At 46.4% G+C, this 19,094-nt stretch overlaps 1 protein-coding gene and 1 long non-coding RNA gene across 5 annotated transcripts; one reads left to right on the top strand and one right to left on the bottom strand.

The window, feature by feature from the left end:
- Positions 1–1,156: 1,156 nt before the first annotated feature.
- TMEM183A (transmembrane protein 183A) lies at positions 1,157–13,547 on the bottom strand. Of its 4 annotated transcripts, none has more exons than XM_088799219.1 (8): positions 13,341–13,547; positions 12,946–13,158; positions 12,134–12,298; positions 8,137–8,296; positions 7,090–7,270; positions 4,724–4,804; positions 3,047–3,202; positions 1,157–1,775 (listed from the first exon to the last, which is right to left on the bottom strand). In XM_088799219.1, the coding sequence occupies exons 1-8, from the start codon at positions 13,447–13,449 to the stop codon at positions 1,590–1,592; spliced, it is 1,251 nt and encodes a 416-aa protein (XP_088655345.1). In that variant the 5' UTR covers positions 13,450–13,547; the 3' UTR covers positions 1,157–1,589. The 4 variants fall into 4 exon arrangements, with proteins under 4 accessions (XP_088655345.1, XP_074173257.1, XP_088655346.1 ...); XM_074317156.2 differs by having other exon boundaries at positions 8,137–8,293; positions 13,341–13,546; XM_088799220.1 differs by having other exon boundaries at positions 13,069–13,158; positions 13,341–13,545.
- Positions 13,548–13,551: 4 nt separating this feature from the next.
- On the top strand, positions 13,552–14,466 carry LOC109457777 (uncharacterized). The gene is made up of 2 exons (XR_016021616.1): positions 13,552–13,891; positions 13,986–14,466. It is a non-coding gene; the product is annotated as an uncharacterized LOC109457777 (long non-coding RNA).
- Positions 14,467–19,094: the final 4,628 nt, after the last annotated feature.

Here is a 19,094-nt window from a genome sequence, read left to right as displayed (position 1 = left end):
CCACTCTGCTCCAAGAAACCTTTAGTTCAGGAACTAGGGTTTCCTCCTGCCTCAGAGGCAACTTATGACTGCACATATTTGCAAGGTGCTCACTGTCCTTGGGTCTTGTTTGTTTTACCATTTAAATGCCCAGATTCTGTATATGTCACTGACCCAGGCTCCCACGCTCAGCATGGGGTAAGGTTAGCTGTTAGCAGAAGTGTTAAGCAGATGCTCCCTGAGAATACTCCTTAAATAGCAGGGGGTAGGGAGGATGGCAAGGAAAGGACAACACACCAATTTAGCAGTCCGGTAACAACTGCCCCCACAAGATGTTCGTGTCTAAAGAATATCGCCTTAATGCCCACCTCATGGCAATATCCAGCCAAAATCCAGCTCACTGGCTAAGTTGGGGTGGGAGAAAGCAGCAAAAACAAGACAAAGCAACACAACACACCCATGAGGCTCTTCTCAGAGTGTACCAGCTACAGCAAGTCCTCTAACCAACAGGACAATAGTGTTTCTGCAGGGACGACACGGGATGATGGACTGTGCAGGGCGGGGCAAGTGACAAAGTGCTTAGAGCTCAAGAGGCTGGGTTCACCATGGGGTGCATTTTTTAATGACCTTCAGTATAACAAATGCCTTTCTTACAATTTAGTAAAAATACCACTGTCTTTTCTGCAGTATGTTCTTGGTTCGTTCTACACCTTACTTAGAAACATATTTAAAAGATTCTCATCCATCTTATACACCTTTCCGGCTGATCAGGGATAAGGCATACCATAACCAGGTTTTTACTCACCTTTTACTTTATCTACATGCACTCTGCCCACCCCCTCTGTCACCACCTACCACAAGAAAAATGAGACTGACCTTTCTAACTGTGGCACAGCAAAGACCTGGGCCAGAGTCCTAGCTGTCACTCACTGGCCGGTAGACCTTGGGTAAGTCACTGACTCAGGATGAGGACAGCGGTACCTACCTTGCAGGGCTGTGAACTTTAGAGCTATCGTGTCAAGTTCCTTGGACTATACCAAGCACAGAAAATCACTATCATCACTGCTCTCAGCCTGGTGCATAAAAACACCTAAAATCCAAAATTGGCAAAAGAATATTTACGTGATAAACTTCCAAAAATCATTTTTGAAGAAAGATACACAAGCCAATCTTGTAAGACTGTGAAAACCCTGTCACCTGCTTTATTTCTAGAGAAGGGTAAGGGGAAAATTTTCATGTGAATTTGAGAGGCAGCTAAACTGGAAGTAACAGTAGCAACAATCCAGGCCTCTCAGGTTCCTCTGAGCCAAAGGCGCCGCGGAAGCTTCCTGGTTTGGAGATTCCAGAGTTTAATTTTCCCCTACAGCAAGGTCATCCATTTTCACTGGGATAAAAGAATAAAGACCACAAACTCAATAGCACCAAATGGGGTTTAACACAGAAAATAGAGCCAGGTTTCTTCTTTCAAATGAAATTTTTACATTAAAATATGTTCAGAAATCATAGTTGCTTTTCCTCGTGATTCCACCTCCTCCTTCCCCTCCCAGGAGCCCCAGGAAGCCGAGAGCGTGTGCGTCCCTAAGCAGACCTCCAGTGCAGCCGCCCTCGCGCTAGGCTCTCAGGGAGAAGGGGTACTGCGGGTGCCACCAGTCAAAGAGCCGCACGCTGTGCACGGGGTCCAGGATCACTTGTACGCCCTGCTCGCTGCGCAGCTTCCGACCGCCGCGGACAGGGACGTCCTGGAACAGCAGTCCCACGCGATGGTGCCGCATGTCCGTGCTCACGCTGATGGTGAACTGGGGGGAAAGCAAATCCGGAACCCAGATCAAACAATCTGTTTTCCTACCGGCTCACTCTGAAGTGACACAGCTGGGACAGAATTTACACGGCTAGGCCCTGACACCTTTGCCAAAGTATAAAAAATAAGGGTGATTGTACAAGTTCTCCTTAGCTTCTTCAGGTGAACTATGCTAAAGAGCAGCTCCCAGGTGGCTGAGTAAGTGAGGGTACCTGCACAGACTACCAGCAAAGCTCATTTTAAAAACTTGGGTTAGAGCTGAAAGAGATGACTTGAAGGGATTCTGATGAGATACTATCGAGCGAGTCAGGCAACATGCAGGAACGTACACCTGGTCCCACTTTTTGGTAAATACACCAAGTCTCTGTGTACACGTGGTCAGTACAGAGCTGTGTGAACGCACAGCACACGGGGAACGGGCAGTGTATGACCAGGCAACTAGCATGGCCTAGCCTGGGGCGGTGGTGGGGAGGAGCAGGGGGTGCTGATAAAAGGACCGTGTAGGACGGGATCTCAATTATATAGGATCACCTAAGGGAGTCGGTGCACACACGTCCATGGCGCACAAAGGGACACAAAGAATAGTTCCTGAAGGGTTACTCTCAGTTTTAGGTTACTGCAAATCTAAGTCGTCTTGTCTCAATGTATTTATGCATTATTTAAATTTTTTACATGAAATATGTATTATCTACTTTACCATTAAAAAGAGTAAAGCCATTTTCAATGTGGAGGGGAGCCCCATGTACCTCTGAAATGAGCCTAAAGTATAAAGACAAATCACATGAACTCTCCAGTTGCCAATGTAGTTAGAAATGTTAAAAACCTAAAAGATAGGCCAGAGGCATATTTCTTGTTCACTAACCTAATTCTTAGCTGAGCATGGAAGGGTCAGAGCACCCCAGGACAGAGCGGGCCACCCTGTTTTAACATTGCATCTATGACACCACATGCACACCTGGGGGCCCCGACACACAGAGCTCACATACAGCCCACCACTATCCCAGGGTCGTGTCTCTCAAACATAATGCTCACTACGCAGGAGGTGCAAAAGCGTTCTCTTTACTGTAGAGAAGAAAGCAGGTGAAATACTCTCAGGCGTAAGTAACTCCTCCATGGACCTGTCTGCCCTGATTTACAAGTCAGTGTTCAGACTCTTTTTATTCTTCGTCAGGGTTCCTCTTCGATGGTGAAGTTTACCAGTTTCCTTCCAACCCTAGGCAGAGTCCGAGTCTACGGAAGAGCGTGAGATGACATCCAGTGTCCACTTACCAGGGTGAATATCATTCCCATGACAATTGGGATAAAGATGAAATTGAGGGTGGTGACCTGCAGCAGGCAGCAGTCCTGGTCCGGGTTGCTGTGGACGTCTTCGTATTGAACAGGAGGCTGCAAGCCCCCCACACGCTTGCTCTTTAACCTGGGGGACTGAAGAGAAGGACATTAATCTCATGGCTCAGAGGGGACGTTTAAGGCTCTAAGACGCACTCCCTGATGAAAACCCTGGGGCTCCACCGATGTTGCGACCCACTTTTCTGTCACCGCCTCTGTGTGTGTACACATTGGCTTCTACGCAGATCCAGGAACACCTGACCTTTGACAGAAGGGAAACACCTTCGCATGAGCAACGTGGCAGTGGGCACAGGGCTTCAGTTACATGGCGTTTCCTGCCAGCTAGTGAGAACTGGCATCTTATAGCTCTACCAGAGGCCGTCCACTGTTTGAAGACTTGCCAATACCTTGTGACTTGTCAATCTCAAAAGCACACCTGCTGCACAAAAGGATGGAAGCAGAAGTGCCATCTAACCCCAGATGCCACAGACAAGGGTCACACGTCTCAGAACCAGAGGACATGTCAGCATTCACTCCCCAGCAAGTACTGCCTGCCCTGCCCCAGGAAGGTCCTGGGGTGACTTCCTACCAGCATCCAATGGGTGTCAACTTGTTGAAAATGATGATTAAAGCTAAAACTCTCCTCTGGAACCATGTTTTTGAAAAAAATCAATGAAAAAATATGATTTACTTTAATTACTAACCTACCTGTAACTCACCTGCCAGCAGTGAGGAAAAACTGACTGTACGTGTAACGTGTCTCATCACTGAGACACTAAGAGGAGGAGAGAAATGAGGTGGTGAGCGCAGGACGTGAAGACGAGCCGAGCAGCCCGCACTGTGGCCCAGATGTGAGGCAGGCCCAGCCAGAGCCACGCGGGGGGACAGACAGTACCTGCTCCCCTGTAAACGGCCTGTTGGCAGTCCCTCTCCTCGTGGCTTCCCCACCGCCTCAGACGTAACACCAGATAGATCACTGGTGTTGACAAATACATTTGCTTCAAACAACAACAAACTTTAGGCAAATAACCTCAGTACATTGTTAGAACAAGCGTTCCCCTTTTTCCCACCTCTAAAGTCTTCAAATACATAGAAAAGTTACTAAAAGAGCACAACGAACTCCTGTAGACTCTCTGGCATTGGATATTTGGCCACGTTTGCTCTCTCCCCCTCATTTTATACATATGCACATGTGAAAATCACACGACTTTGGCAGTGGGAGCACAAAGCCATTTGAAAGTGACAGTGACACTCCACCCTCATTCAGCATAAAGACACTTACATCTGACCACTGTATCATTATCACACCCGAGAACATTAGCAATAATTTCATACCCTCTAATTTCCACCACACATTCAAAGGTAACTGTCCCCAAGATCTCTAGGATAGCTCTTTGTCCCCTGACCCAGGGTCCTCTCAAGCTTCCGTCTTTGCACTAAGCTATTACAGCTTTGTGTGTCTTTCATGAAGGATAGCTCCTTCTTCGTTTTCTTTTCATGGAATTATTACAAGTTTTCATGTGTATTATGTGATTTTAATAAGGCAATTTTATGCCTAGTGAAATTTATTAGAACAAAATACTATCTGAAAAACAAAGAAGAGATACAAATACATACCTGTTTTTTGAACTTGAAGTTGAATTCCCACATTGGTTCCTGTCTGTTCCCAACAATCTTTCTGCACCAGAAAAGTAAGCACTGTAAGAAAATAAAAATAATAAATAAATAAATGACAGAAAACAAAAAAAATCAAAATAAGGTAACGAAAAATAATCAGTAAAAACCATTCTGTTTGACAGCTCTGAAGCCAGCCACCGTCCCAATGCTGTGATTTTACTTTGGCACAGATAGACACCCCCCAATGTGACACTGGTGCAACATGAAAAGAGACAATCCCAGGGCTATTCAGTAACGGAAGAGGGACCAATGTAAGAACCTCAGAGGCTGCTGAGCTCAACCCCTATTGTTCTCATCTCTAGAAACAGGGGCACCCTCTAATTCAGGCCCCTCCCCTATGTTAAAGCATAAGGGCAGCCAGTAGCCACCAGGCAAGATGGTCACAAAGGCAGCAGAGACGGCCGGCCCTGTGACAGGACAAGCCGCTCAGGACCTTCTGGGAGCAGACAGCCGGTGTGGGCTACAGCGCTGGACTGGATTCAGTCTAGAGTAAGCCCTGCAATGAGTCAGGCTAGAGCTAAGGTTAAGCACAAGAAGTTAAGTACCTCCCAGGGGACAAGGGGTGGGTCGTCCGCCGTGCCAGCTGTCCTGCCCTTCAGACATGCCCTGTACGTCCTGATGTTCCATCAAAAATAATGGGCTTGGCTTTAAGGGGCAAACACTTCTGCTGCCATCACAACGGCTCCAGTGTCCCACACAAGCTATGCTACTGAAAAGAGAGAGAGGGGGATCATATACGAAAAGCTGGAGTCCAGGAACATGGGACTGCTTCCTGTAGGCATGCTGGCCACTCCCTGAGCGCCATGCGACTGTGGTTCTACAAGTGGCACGGCCATGCACGGGACACCTGCCACCGCAGGCCCCACTCCTCTTCAGAAGACCTCTAACAACAAGGCACAGGTGCAGCAGCCAGGCGGCCTGGGCTGCTGGCAGCACTGACACCCAGTGACCATCCCACCTGGCTTCTCGGTCCACGTTAGCAGTCAGTGGGCAGCACTGAGCCTACGGGGCTCCTGAGTCCAGGCATCAGCGCCTGCACTGGCACTGGAGCCGCTAGGACGCGTCACGCACGCACCTGCCAACGCCTCTGTCCCAGCAACAACACTCCTGACTGGTCAGCTGCGGGGTGACCCCACCCGTGAGTGGGTCGGACACTATCAAGTGTTTCTTTACTGGGGGAGGGAAACTCGAACTGTGAGATGCTACACTGTCTACTCACATTACAAGCAGAAACCGCAGCGGGGTGCAAGGGTGCAATTCTCCTTCTGCCCTACATCCATCCCAGCCCGTGGCCCTGACCACCTCAGCCTGCAACCCTGGGAGGAGCCTTGATAAATCATCTTGAAATCCACAGTGTCCTTTTCATCAATATGCATCGGGTCAAATATTCTCACACTACAGCTAAATGAGGGCAGAAGAACCATTATAACATTTAAAGCACAAAAACAAAATGCAAAAGAATAGGCAGTGCCACAGAACATCAGATTTGGGTTAGGAAAAGAGTAATAAAAATTACCACAAGCTCAAAATTCAGACAATATCAGTTTGAAAAGAAGTGGGGGGACGGGACATCAACGTGCCTAAATAATCACACGTGCTACACTAGTCCTGCTGGGCAAAGGTACGTTTGCAAAGATTTCTTTACGGAGAAGAAAAGGCAGAGAACAGACAAGGGCTATCAGACCCATGTGCAAATCCGAACACCAGAAACTCGAATGCAATGCAAGACTATAAACGACCGGGGAAGCCCAGGACACCAGTCGTCTGGAACACAGGGATGACAGAGGCTAACGTGCTCACGGTCCCTGACGTGAGACGCCGCGGAGCCTGGCAACAGCAAGCACTCAGCAAACGGAAGGGAGCCACATCGACAGCAGGACCTTTGAAAGAGGTCACAAGAAAGGGAATCCCTGGGGTCACGGTCACATGAGAAAGAGAAACTAGTCAATTGTTTGTGCTGTATCTTTGTCATGGTTTAAAGCGCCTCTTAAGAATTACAGTTGACACCTACCACTGAGTGGCGTTCCTCCTAGCCCAAACCATCGAAACCATCTAAAGTGGTCCAATGTACCGTGCACGAGAATGAGGTAAAATAAAGAGAATAAAGAATATGGTAAAAGCACAAGGAAGCTTTCGGGTCACGGTAACACGAGCCAGGCCAGCCCAGCAGCAACGGCTGGAGAAGTGAAACCCCAGCGGCGTGAGACCCACAGCCCTTGCCTCCCACCGAGAAGCTGCAGACAAGCCACGGTGACAGACCCCCACAAGGGTCCACCTGGGAGCCCCCAACACTCATTCTCACTCACTTTGGAATTCCTCAGTGTGCTCGGCGTGCTTTCCGGAATGGCTGGGATTTTGGAGATTCGAGCAGCAAACGGCTCGTACATGTGGTACAGAGACCGGATGACACAAGCCCGGAGACAGCGCAGCTTCTCCATGGACTCTGGTCGCAGGCGCAAAGGCAGACAGGCGTCCAGCGTGTAGTGCCTGGAACAAGACACGTTACTCCCCCAGTGTGTGACTCTGTCCCGCTCCAGGGCAGTCGCCCAGGACTCCCGGTCTCCAGGACTGCCCAGCACTGTTCCCTGAGCAGCAGCTGGTGTGTCCCCAGTGCAGTCACACACATCACCACACACTTCACTTCTCAGCTATGCAAACCCAGCTCCCATGTACCTTACATTCCTGTACCTCTCCATCCATTTAACGTCGCTGCCCCTCAGCATCTCACTCCACAAAAGGGCATCTGCCCAATTCCTGTACTGTAGACCAGACCCTCAGGAAGAGCCTGCGCCTGGAAGAGCCACCAGGCTGTCCTGTCACGTCTCAGCGAGTTGTGCTCACTGCTGCCTACACACGCCTCGCACACGTGCTCATCACCAATCTTGACAGTCGGCACCCAGTCCCAAGAGCAAGCCAGCCCTCTCACTAGCCAAGGTACTCGTTCCCCTCACCACTGCGGCTGCAAGGTCCGCCCAAGTACAAACCCTACATGCCTTCAAAATGACCAGCGAATCTCAGAAACTAATCCACTTGCACAGAGGCAGACAGGCACCTGCAGCTGTTGAAAATCACAGTTGCAGCACCCCCTGAAGAAACTCAGTCCCTTCTGAGACCTGCAGCAAGACTTTCTGCTGCAAGTGGACACTGGATGGGGAAGGGGCCCCCGGAGTGAAGACATGTACCTGGATGAGTTAACAGTACCAAGCTTCACCTAGAGAGGAGCTCAAGGAGTCCAAGCCAGGCTCACACCAGGCATGGAGCAGAGAAAGGAAAAGGTCACAGTCCCAGGAGCAGCTCCACATCACAAACAGCATAACGTCAGCTACAAGACAACAGAGCTCCCGGGGTCGCACCTTCGGTACAACCTGGTCCAAAAGGCGGCAGTGCACGTGACAGTCCAGGCACTCTTACAAATCAGGGAGAACTTCGCAATGTCCTCAGGGCGGATGTAGGCGGCCAGCAGCAGCCAGATGTCCATGGGGTACTCTTCTCCTGCCGCCCCGTCCTTGTCTGCTGGAACACACAGGAGAACCGTCACCCCGACCGCCCCCAGCGGCCCCTCTGAGGAGCCCCAACCACTTCAATTCGCCCAGGGCTTGCACAGCTGAGAAAAAGGTTCTCAACAGGTCCAACGGAGCCTCTCCAACTCATCATTTCCTGCTTATTCTAGCTGCTGGAAACTTGCTTCCTGCTGCCCACGGGGTACGTACGGTACGTCTTGCTCTTAGGACCTTTATTTAACAATTATTTCCATACTATTTTGAGGTATTCAAAGTGCCTTTGTACACATTCTATCATTCAGCTCTAATAATTCCTCAATGGAAACAGGAAAATATTGTGCCCATTTTACTAATAAGAAAACAGAACCTCGCCACCTAGTCAAGGTAAATAGAACCCAGTTTTTCTGACTCCAAATTCCAGCTTTGCACTGTACGCTCTGCCCTTGATTTTCCTCATAGTCTCCACCCACCAAACGGCGTCTTCAGTTCAGTCATTTAAAAAACAAAATTGATTTTAAGATGGTATGAGGAAACCTCAAAGTTAATAAAAAACCAGGTAAGTGACTGTGTTATTTTCAATACTCAAAAACAGCTGTGGACATTTGCTTTTCTTCTGGTTTCTCCTTGTTTCACTGCCAGTCTGACCTACGACCCTGGCCACAGCATTCAGTATTCAAAGGCACTCCATGGCATGTTCCCCACCTCCTCCTCCACTGGTGTTAATCCTCGACTCTGGGGTTCAGACATCTCAGGTTCAAGTGAAAACTCACACTCCATAAAGACACCTGAATCTGGGCTAATCCTAAACCTACCCTTTAACGCAGGTGTAGTCACAGAACTATCCAAAAACCAGTTTTCTTATTTCTCTTTCCTGGGCAAAAAGGCCCTATACCACCTCCCTGAAGGTACCTCTGCTTTTCTAATTTTCTAAATAGCTGCTTCCTGCAGTTCTGTGACTCAATCAGATGCTTGCGTTAGGTTGTCCCTACCAGAGACCAAGGCTTCTAAACTAACATCCTCTTTTCTCATTCTTATCCTTTCCGGTAATCTCCAGTAATCACTTAAGGCTCAGTCTTAATACACCATGTTTGGGCACCACCTTCTCCCACATTAAACCTCGTTCTGAAACAGAAGGCAAATGATTATCAGAACTTCCTCCCAAGACCCATGAGAACTTTTATAAAGCAGAATGCTATTAAAATTTTTGTCCTTAGGGACAAAATTCAGTAATTACTGAAGAACTGTGTTTTAAACAAAATTACTAAGAAATTTCAAAATGTAGGAAATGGAATCAGTAAAGAAAAGCTTCATGGAAATAAACCGTGAAGGACACGAAGAATTCTGATAGGCACGGATGAAGAGGAAAAGTACCTCAAACAAAACAACTAACATGAGACCCAGATACTTAGAAAAACAAAACATATGTGAGGGCAACAAAGAGGCAAGCCTAACAAGGTTCTGATATTGAGAAATCACTGTTAACTTTTTTAGATGTGATAATGGTTTTGTTTTTTTTGAAAGGAGTATTTATCTTTTGGGGATAACTACCCTGTTTCCCCAAAAATAAGACCTAGCTGGACAATCAGCTCGAATGCGTCTTTTGGAGCAAACATTAATATAAGACTTGGTATTATATGACATTACATTATACCCAGTCTTACAGTAAAGTAAGATCGGGTCTTACATTAATTTTTGCTCCAAAAGACACATTAGAGCTGAGTGTCCAGCTAAGTCTTATTTTCGGGGAAACACAGTACTAAAATATTTACAGGAATAATAGGATATTTGGGAATTGTGTGAAAATAATTGTGTGTGTATTGCGGGGGGAGTAGTGGTAGAAACAAAAATGGCCATGAATTGATAGTTATTAAAGCTGGGTAAAAGCTCTGTAGCATTCATTATATTATTTTATCTTCTTTTGTGTGTTTACTTAAAAAGAACCTAAAAGAAAAAAGGGGGAAAAAAGACTTGTCTGACTCAAATGAAGAAACTTAACGGGGGTAAAGTGGAGCAAGGAAGTAAAGATAAGTTACACGTAAGAGTCTGTGAGCCACAGGTCACATATTGGTAAGTTACTGGTGTCCTACGTACATAAAGAATTCTTCTCAGTAATTAAAAAAAAAAAAAAAAAAAAAAAAAAGTTTAAAAATGGGCAAAGGATCTGAATAGACTTTTCTCCAAAGAAGACATACGAATGGTCAATAAGCTCATGAAAAAATGTTCAGCTTCATTACTTCTCAGGGAAATGCAAGTCAGATCCCTGAGATCCCCACCTCACACCCACTAGGATGGCTATTACTTAAAAAGTTAGACTATAACAAGTGTTGGTGAGGATGTGAAGAAACTGGAACTCTACTACATTGCTGGTGGGAATGTAAATAGAAACTTCAGAAAACAGTTTGGCAATTCCTCCAAAAGTTAAACACAGAATTACCAAGTAACAATCCTGCAATTTCACTCCTAGCCAAGAAAAACAAAAATTTACGTCCACACAAAAATTTGTCCATTAAGTGTTCATAGCAGTATTATTTATTCATAACAGCCAAACAAAAAGCAATAAGCATGAAATACTGATGTATGCTCCATATGGATGAACCTTAAAAACGCTGCACTAAGTGAAAGAAGCCAGACACAAAAGACCACGTTATATAATTCCATGTATATGAAATGTCCAAAATAGGCAAATCCAGAGAGAGGAAGGAGATTAGTGGTTGCTAGGAATGATGCTAATAGGTTTGGGGGTGACAGAATGTTCTAAACTTAGATCATGCTGATGGCCACACAACCCTGAAATACTAAAGCCATTCGACTGTCCACTTCAAAGGAGAGTATTTCATCTCAATCAAGATGTTTAAAAATCTGTAAGCTGTTCCGCGGAATGTGTCAAAAAAAAAAAGATGAAGATAAATATCTAATAGATTGGTGATGATGAGTAGGGATTTCAAGAAAGAAATTAAGAAACAAAGAAGTGTGAGGAATGTCAATATTAATTTTGGGGTTCTGGAAAACATATCACTGACAATAACCGGTACAGTTTCAAAGCAGTGTCAGTTCATTAATTTATTGATCACTTCAGTATATTCTAATACATACAAATCTGTATTCTCTGATTCTCCAGTAGACGTGCAAGTTCTGGTAGATTTGAGACCAAAAACACACATATTTAGTATATTAGCTTCCCCTAACAGCTGGGCATCAGGAGCACCTCAGCTTTAAGAACAGCTCCAGGTTCTCCCCCCCGAGTCTGAGTCATTACGTCTAGAGCAGAACCGCTCAACGCTCAACGATGGTTAGCACATTATATACGGTTAGTTTATTTTCTTTGTATCATTTGTGTAAGTTTTATCGCCACTAAGATATAAATACCACATACTTTTCTATTCCCCACAGTACCCATCAGACATAAAGCAGGCAAGAATAATCACAGAACACTTAAAAGCCACGGTAATATCTAACCTTAGCTGAAACGAAACTAGTTATATGCAATCCACATATTTCGGGAAACATTTTTGTCACATCTCTGTTTCCTTACACATTCCGAAATCCAGAAATACAAAGGGTTTTTGTTTCCACTTTCCCATACGGATTTTTACCTGACAATGACATGTTCTCCATGAATGGCTACTGTGGTCAAGTTCACAGCTCCAGAACTCTACTGACTCTTACTGAGTTCCTTTCCTCTCAAATGGAGACCAAAGTAGAAAGCCGGGATATATTAAACCCTGTACCACTGCTAAGATCCAGACTGTGGTTCTCCACAGCTACCACCTCTGGTGCTACTGAGAGAGTAAGAGCCTCAAGTTCTCACCACAGTCGGGACTAACAATGCAAAAGACAGCGAGGCCCATACCTCTGTGCCTCTTGCTCTTCTTTTTCCTGGAGACAGTTCTCTCGTGGATGCTCTCCTCCTGGGCATCCACCTCCTCACTGCTGTCCATGTCACAGGGCTCTCCAGCCCCAGAAAGAGCTTCCACTGCAGGAACCTGAGAGGCTTCCAAGCCACAAAGGGATTTCACTAGAAGAAAAAAAGGGGAGAGTGAGAAGGCGGAGTCCCACCCAGAAATACAAACGGCTCACGCAGGATATCAGCATCCATCAGGGGGGGAGGGAAAAGCAAACGCAGTATGAGAGAGTCAGCTGAGAATACAAAAAGAAAGAAAACTAAGCATTTTAAATACAAAAAAAATTGGAAAGCAATGGGCAAACTAACTCCAAAGCTGCAGAGATTGACTCCTGAAGAAGAAAAAAAAGGGAGTGCTTTATTCTTCCACTATACACCCTGCAGGATAAGAACAAAAGGTGGACGCTATTCTCATTTGCATAAATTCTGTGGCCCAATGTTTGAGAGGAACTGAATCCAATTTAACCACGTCCCTGAGCTGCAGACCGTAAACGTTATAAAAACACAAGTCTCAGGGACATGTGAGTAAAAAGCTTGAAAGTAAGAGAAGCATGGAAAAAGGAAAAGACTACTTCAAGGTTATTATCACACAAAGAAGCAAAGTGCAGAGCACGTGGAGAATACGTGAACTATGGGGGAAAGGCTAACAGCCAAGAGGAAAGGAGTGGAAACTACGGAAGAGCCCGCAGACAGAAGTACGACTTTCCGCTGCAGAAACTGCTAACGCGCCAGGCCCACCCTCGACCTCCCTGCAAATACACCTGCGCCACCGCCGAGCCGAGCACACACGGTTCTGCGAGGGAGACGCCGAGGCCGAATCCCAGCAGCGGGGACCCCCAGCTGTTCTCCCGGCCTGGGTCGGCGAGCACTCGTCGCAAGCCTACCTTCCTGCTGAACGGCATTGGCCACGGCTTTCTTGACCCGTCCGGACCTCACGACGGCCGGATCCGAGTTGGCATAGTCCGCCACGGTCACTGAAACAAGCGCCAGCCCTCAGCGGAGGCGGCCTCCGCCGCCGCGGCCTCCCCACCAGACCGCCCGCTCCCCGCGGCCCGGCCGGGCCCCTCCCGCCGCGGGCAGGCGAGCGCTCGCCCCCGCGCGTCCCGTCCCTACCGGCCGCCGGCCCAGCTTTGCAACGCTGCGGCCCCTCGCCCACCTCGGCCAGAGCAGGCGTCGTGGGCCCGGAACTTGAGCCGCTTCCCTCGCTTGGGCATGGTGGCCGTGTCGGGGCGCGGCCGGCCTAGCGGGCCGGAACCCCGGGCCATGTCTCGGGCCCCCGAGCCGGCTCCGGCAGCCGCGGGACGGCTCCGCCCGGCGCCGCCGCCATCCCGCAGCGGAGGCCGCAGCTCTCGCGAGGACTTAGCGGGGCTCCGCGTCGCGTTGGCGGCGACTCGTCCGAAGCCAATCAGCGCCTGGCCGAGGCGTGACGCCATCACCCTGCGCCTACGGCTCCGCTGCGCGAGGTGGGGGGGCCGTTGTGCGCTTGCGGGGTTTCGCCGCCTGCACCTCTGGCAAAGGGGTTGGCGTCTCAGACCCGGACGCCACATCCGTGCGGATCAGAACGGAGCTGACACCTTGGTCTCCCCGGTTTTTCTGCCACCGCCTTTGTCCACACTCCAGGTTCACGTCCCCAGATGCACGTGCGTGTCCTCCTCGTGCTCCGTCCCAAGCCGCACAGACTGAGCGCCTGCTGTTCAACGTGCTTCTGTAAGAGTCTTCACTCTAATTTCTTATTCAAAAGCTGTAACTTTGTGAATTCTCAAAATGCGGGAGGAGTTCTTAAAATTATTTCGATCCACAGCCGTCCTCCAAGTAAAATATGAGGATGATGGACGAGGAAAGAATAGTCTTTCCTTAGCATTGAAAAAGCCATTGATTTCAGAACTGAAGGCGTGGGACCTGAATGTGCCACCAGCACGAGTAAGAAGTCATCGGGTGTCCAGGGTGACGTTCTCTGTCCTATTCTTTGCAGCTCCCAAATGATGGTAACCCCCGGCTTGAGAAGCATGGGGATTAGGGACCAAACATCCAACCTGCTGGACCATCAGTGCCCCACCAGGTATCTGGGAGACTCTCGTGTTAATCTAATTACCTACTATGTGGACGTTCATTGAGAGCAAACCATTGGCCTTTCTGCTACCACTGTGTAACAGACTGTTACCAGAGGTCGTGCTAATATGCTTGTGTACATAATGCATGTTGTAGTCAAGTTCAAAATGCAGCTGGTAAGCATTGAGCCTTCTCATTTCATAATGTTATCAATAAAAAATTCATAAGGCCCACACCTATGTACGTTTCTGCTTGTGTGGCACCGTGTTGAAAGTACTCAGGCATGCGGACTCTGCAGGAAACCAAAGGTGCAAAAGACACAGACCCATTAATACGCCAGCACTATCGCAGAGGTTTGAACTGAAATGTTCTCATATTCAACAGTATAATTACTATTTTAATATATTGGAGTGAAGTGCTAATTCCAAAACTGTGTTTCATCTTTCAAAATTTCAAGAATGAAAAGATCTTAAGGAAGGCCCCTCAGACTCTTAAGTCCTTTGGCCAACTTAGCGGAACAAAACACCCATAGATCTTTTATTCCACGTTTTATTAAAGAGCAACAACTTTGAATTAATGGCACTGTTAGCTTCCAGACCCAATGATACAGGTTCTTTCTTCTAGAAAGACAAATTGTAAGTTCCTAAAAGATCTGTTACATTTAGATGCAAGTGGCATTTAGTTATTATCCTAACTATTAGGAAGAAAATAAATCTTTGTCCTCAACAAAGAGGAAAATTTAAGGATGATACGCGAATACATACAGCATTACGATGCTGTCTTTCTAGATTATAACCATCTTACTTTTTTGTACCATATTAAATTGTCCTTTGTTTTGTGCTAATAGTAAATGACAGTGATGGTGTTTGTCTTTAAAGGTCCTTTTTGTTAAAACTTAAAGGTGGCAAAAATATGTTTGCCAGAATTCTTTTAAATTTTAATATCCTGCGAAATCCTAAATCCTAGGAACCATTGCTTTGGAGGCATTGACAAATCATTTTTTCTGATTTGAAGAAATATATAACAGAATTTCCTACTGAAAGCAGTATAATAAAATAATATAGGAAAGTTTTTTTTTGAAGTATGGACTCTGAAGCCAGACCCACCTGGATTCAAAAAGTACCCCTGCCATTTGTTGTCCACAGGACCTTGGAAAAGTTAATCTCCCTGGCCCTCAGTTTCCTTGTCTACGAATTAAAGGTAATAATAACACCTGTTTCATTGGGTTATTGAAATAATTCATTAATCCATGAAAAGTATTTAAAATAACATGTAGTAATCACTCCGTAAGTGTCAGCTATTTTGTGGTGGTGGGAGTGCTTGTTACTTAAAGACACCTTAGGGGACATTCCTCTGCTTCAACTACATAAAGACAGGACACATGGAGAAAACAGAAGCGAGACATCCCATTCTAGTTGATGAAATGCTAGAAAACTAGGTGGTCTTTCCTGAGTACTTATCATGCAAGTGGCAGAGCCAGAACTCAAACTGATGACTGTCTGGCTTCAAAGCCCATATATAAAACCACTGTGCTCTCCTGCCTCTAGAATGAAGAAAATCACACTAACGTGTTGCCTTTGAAGAATAATAATCGCCTAATCAGATGCAGCATCACAGTAGCTAAAATGGAGGAAATCTGTAAAACAAAAAACAAACGGAAAGGGTACTTCAACAATGAATTTCTATGATGTGCCCAAGCTGTGGACATGTCTGAGAAAAATCTGATTCAAAATAAGATTCAGTGATACTAGAAAAAGCACATTTGTTAAATCTGGAGAAAACTGCTTGTGACTAACTTTTTATATACCTTATAAAACACAGTATATGGTAAAATAATTTATCTAGTTAAGTTCAGACGGAGGCTGAGTGTTTTTCAGTTAAGAATAATAATAGAACAGCGTAATAATGGGGAGCTCAGATTCTAGAAGCAGATGTCTGGTTGTGAATCACTTCCTCCTTTTAACAGCTACATGACCTTGCAGGTGAGGAATAAAAACTTCTACCCTCAGGTTCTGTGTCTGGAGACAAGACACATTAACGGGAGGAAAAGAAAACAGTTCATTTATGTGTGAACACGCATACAAATGGGAGACCTCAGTGATTAGTAAGCCAAAGTATGATTAGAATTTGGGGACTGTATACCACCTTAATAGGTGAAGGGGAGGGGGAGAAAGGTGTTGAGGAAAACAAGCGACTTTGGAAAGATAAATGCGTTTCAGGGGAACAAAGAGGAGATCAGAAGGTTTGTGATAATATTTCTCAGTCTTGGTGTGAGTGGTCTCTTCATTTCCTTGAGGGCCTTCAACCCCCCTAAGTAAGAGACTTGGGGTAGGTTTAGTTTCATTCTCCCTCTGGGAGAATTGCTCTGACAAGGAATTTACTGTAGCCTGCAGCTTTTAGTCAGATAAAGGAAGCTCTGAGCTTTTTATTTTTTCTGCATGTGTTGAGTCACAAATGTCTTTAGCTTAAAATGACATTTAGACCAAAGTGGCATATTTTGGGGTGGCATATTCTGGTCTCCTTCAAACTCGAGGAAATTACTTAATTTTACCAAATTCAGTTTACTTATCTATAAAAAAGGCATAATAATGGTACCCAATTTACAGAATTGTGAGGATTAAATGAGATAATATAAGGAAAGCTCTTAGCACCTGGTATACAGTAAGCACTCAATAAACATTAGCTGTTATTATTTGCTGCACTTAAAACTAGAAGCATATTGGTTTGAATCAGTAATGCTCAACCTTGGCTACGTTATTTTTATAAGAGTCCCCAGATAACATTAATGTTCATCCCAAATATTGAGCACCACAGGTTTAGGCCAGGGACCAAGAAACTAGGGGCTGCAGGACAAATCTGACCCAAGCCTGTTTTTAAAAATAAAGTTTTGTTGAAACAGCCACACCTATTTGTTTATGTGTTATCTGTGGCTACCCTCACTGTACAAGGGCAGTTGAGTAGTTGTGACAAAGACCACACGACTCTCAAAGTCTAAGGTATTTGCTGTTTGGCCTTTATAAGGGCTGTACCGGCTGCAGCAGGACCAGCTAGACCTGGGCGTGATTCCCGAAGGCTGTGCTCTCTAAGCGCTGCTAGGTCCACTGGTGGAAGGAAATGTGTGCCAGAGGGCGTTTTACGAGGAAGACTCTGCAGCAATGGAGTATATGCGACTGCTGGTGCTGTCGCATCCCAAGACTCTTGGCTGCTCACCAGGCAGGGCAAAGTCGACTCAGCCTCAGGAAGAGGAGAGGCAGAGGTACAATGGGAATTCTGGAAGGACTGGTCTTGGGAAGTAACGCTAGACGTTGGTCAAGGCCTGAGCATTCTGAGAAGGGTGACCATGCGATTTACTGTCCAAACTGGGATACTTTTGAGAGTGAAAAGCAGCACTACCCAGTTCCACTACCACAGCAGGTGTATACCAGACTGTCCCAGGCAAGCAGAGATGTATGCTCATTCTGATTTTTGCAGCCTACTTGACATAGATGATATAGTCTGATGAGGGGAACAGACAAGACAATATCCTTTTGGCTTCTGAGGGCCAGAGAGAGGGGAGTCGCCATGAACTGGTTCTTACCTATACCAGATTGTAGCACCCTGAGGTCTTTCCTATCTGTCTTCGTCCATTCAGGTTGCTGCTGTAACAGAACTCCATACACTGGGGACTTATACACACCAAATTGATTTCTCAGTTTTGGAGGCTGAGAAATCCAAGACCAGTGTGCTGGCAGATTCAATGTCTGTTGGGGGCCCACTTCCTAGTTCATAGAGGGCTGTTTTTCCTGTGTCCTCACCTGGCAGAAGTGGGTGTGGGAGCGCTCACGTCTTTGCTTAGGACAGGAATCCCATTCATGAGGGCTCTGCCCTGAAGATCTAATCACCTCCACAGACCCCACCTCCTACCGCCATCACCTTGGGGTTAGGATTTCAACATATAAAGGGGGGGGGGGACACATGCAGACCATGGAAAGACCCAAACCTCCAAAGTGCCAAGGCTGAGACCTCACTGGAGCAGTGTTTGCTCAGCCGTGCTTATTTGCTTACATGTCGTCTGTCAGCTGCTTTCTTGCTACAAGGGCCGAGGTGAGTAGCTGCAACAGAGGCTGTATAATTCACAAAGTCTAAAATATTTAGTGTGGTCAACCTCCGATGTAGAGAAGTAAGACCTCATCACTGCTGGTGGTAGCGCAAATAGACACAACCACTTTGGGACACTGGCAGTGTCGACGCAAGTCTGTATGTACCTTGTGATGCAGCAGTTCCGTTCCTGGCTCCATACCCGACACAAACACAAGCACGTGTGCACCGAGACTTGTACAAGGACGTACAGAGGAGAAGCTTGGTAATGGCCGCAAATTTGACCCACCCCACATGGAGACCATTAGGATGGGTTAGTAAGTTTGGTCTAGTCATACAATGGTGTCTAATCAGTGATGAAAATGAACACACCATCACGACAACATGGGGAAAAATCTCATAAACAATGCAAAAGACGCTCATACAAAATATCGTCTGGCCAAATAATTCTCCAGATAATCCACCAAAAGAAAACGGCTTATTCGAGAAAAGAAGTGGAACCACCAGAGTGCAAGCACACTTGCGAACGAACGACCCTCTGACCGCCCAGGTGGAAAAACAGGACGAGCCCAAGTATGGTTTCTCCCTTTATTGGCATCCCGAGCCCTGGCGGTTACCATCGAGTTCAACCGGAAGTCCAGGCTAGAGAGCTAAGAAGGAACCCAGCTGTACCTCCCAGCTGTACCCATAGTCCTCCCAGCTCTACTGAGTTAAGCGTCTTAAGATGTCAGTTTACTTTCAACAAAAATAATACATACTGTGTGATCCCATTTGTCTAAGTTCC

The sequence above is a fragment of the Rhinolophus sinicus genome, chromosome 6, assembly GCF_057876585.1.
Source record: "Rhinolophus sinicus isolate RSI-liver-muscle chromosome 6, RSI-T2T, whole genome shotgun sequence".
Lineage (NCBI taxonomy): Eukaryota > Metazoa > Chordata > Mammalia > Chiroptera > Rhinolophidae > Rhinolophus > Rhinolophus sinicus.
Note: the sequence above shows the minus strand (reverse complement) of the source record. Positions and strands in the feature narration are given on the sequence as shown.

What these genes read in the sequence shown, in the direction of transcription:
- TMEM183A (XM_088799219.1), bottom strand. Translation starts at nt 13,449, where the DNA reads ATGGCCCGGGGTTCCGGCCCGCTAGGCCGGCCGCGCCCCGACACGGCC. An exon ending in GCACACTGAGGAATTCCAAA is followed by an intron (nt 4,805 to 7,089) that starts GTGAGTGAGAAT and finishes ATTTTCTTACAG; the next exon opens with TGCTTACTTTTCTGGTGCAG. An exon ending in ACTTCAAGTTCAAAAAACAG is followed by an intron (nt 3,203 to 4,723) that starts GTATGTATTTGT and finishes CCTTCTCTTCAG; the next exon opens with TCCCCCAGGTTAAAGAGCAA.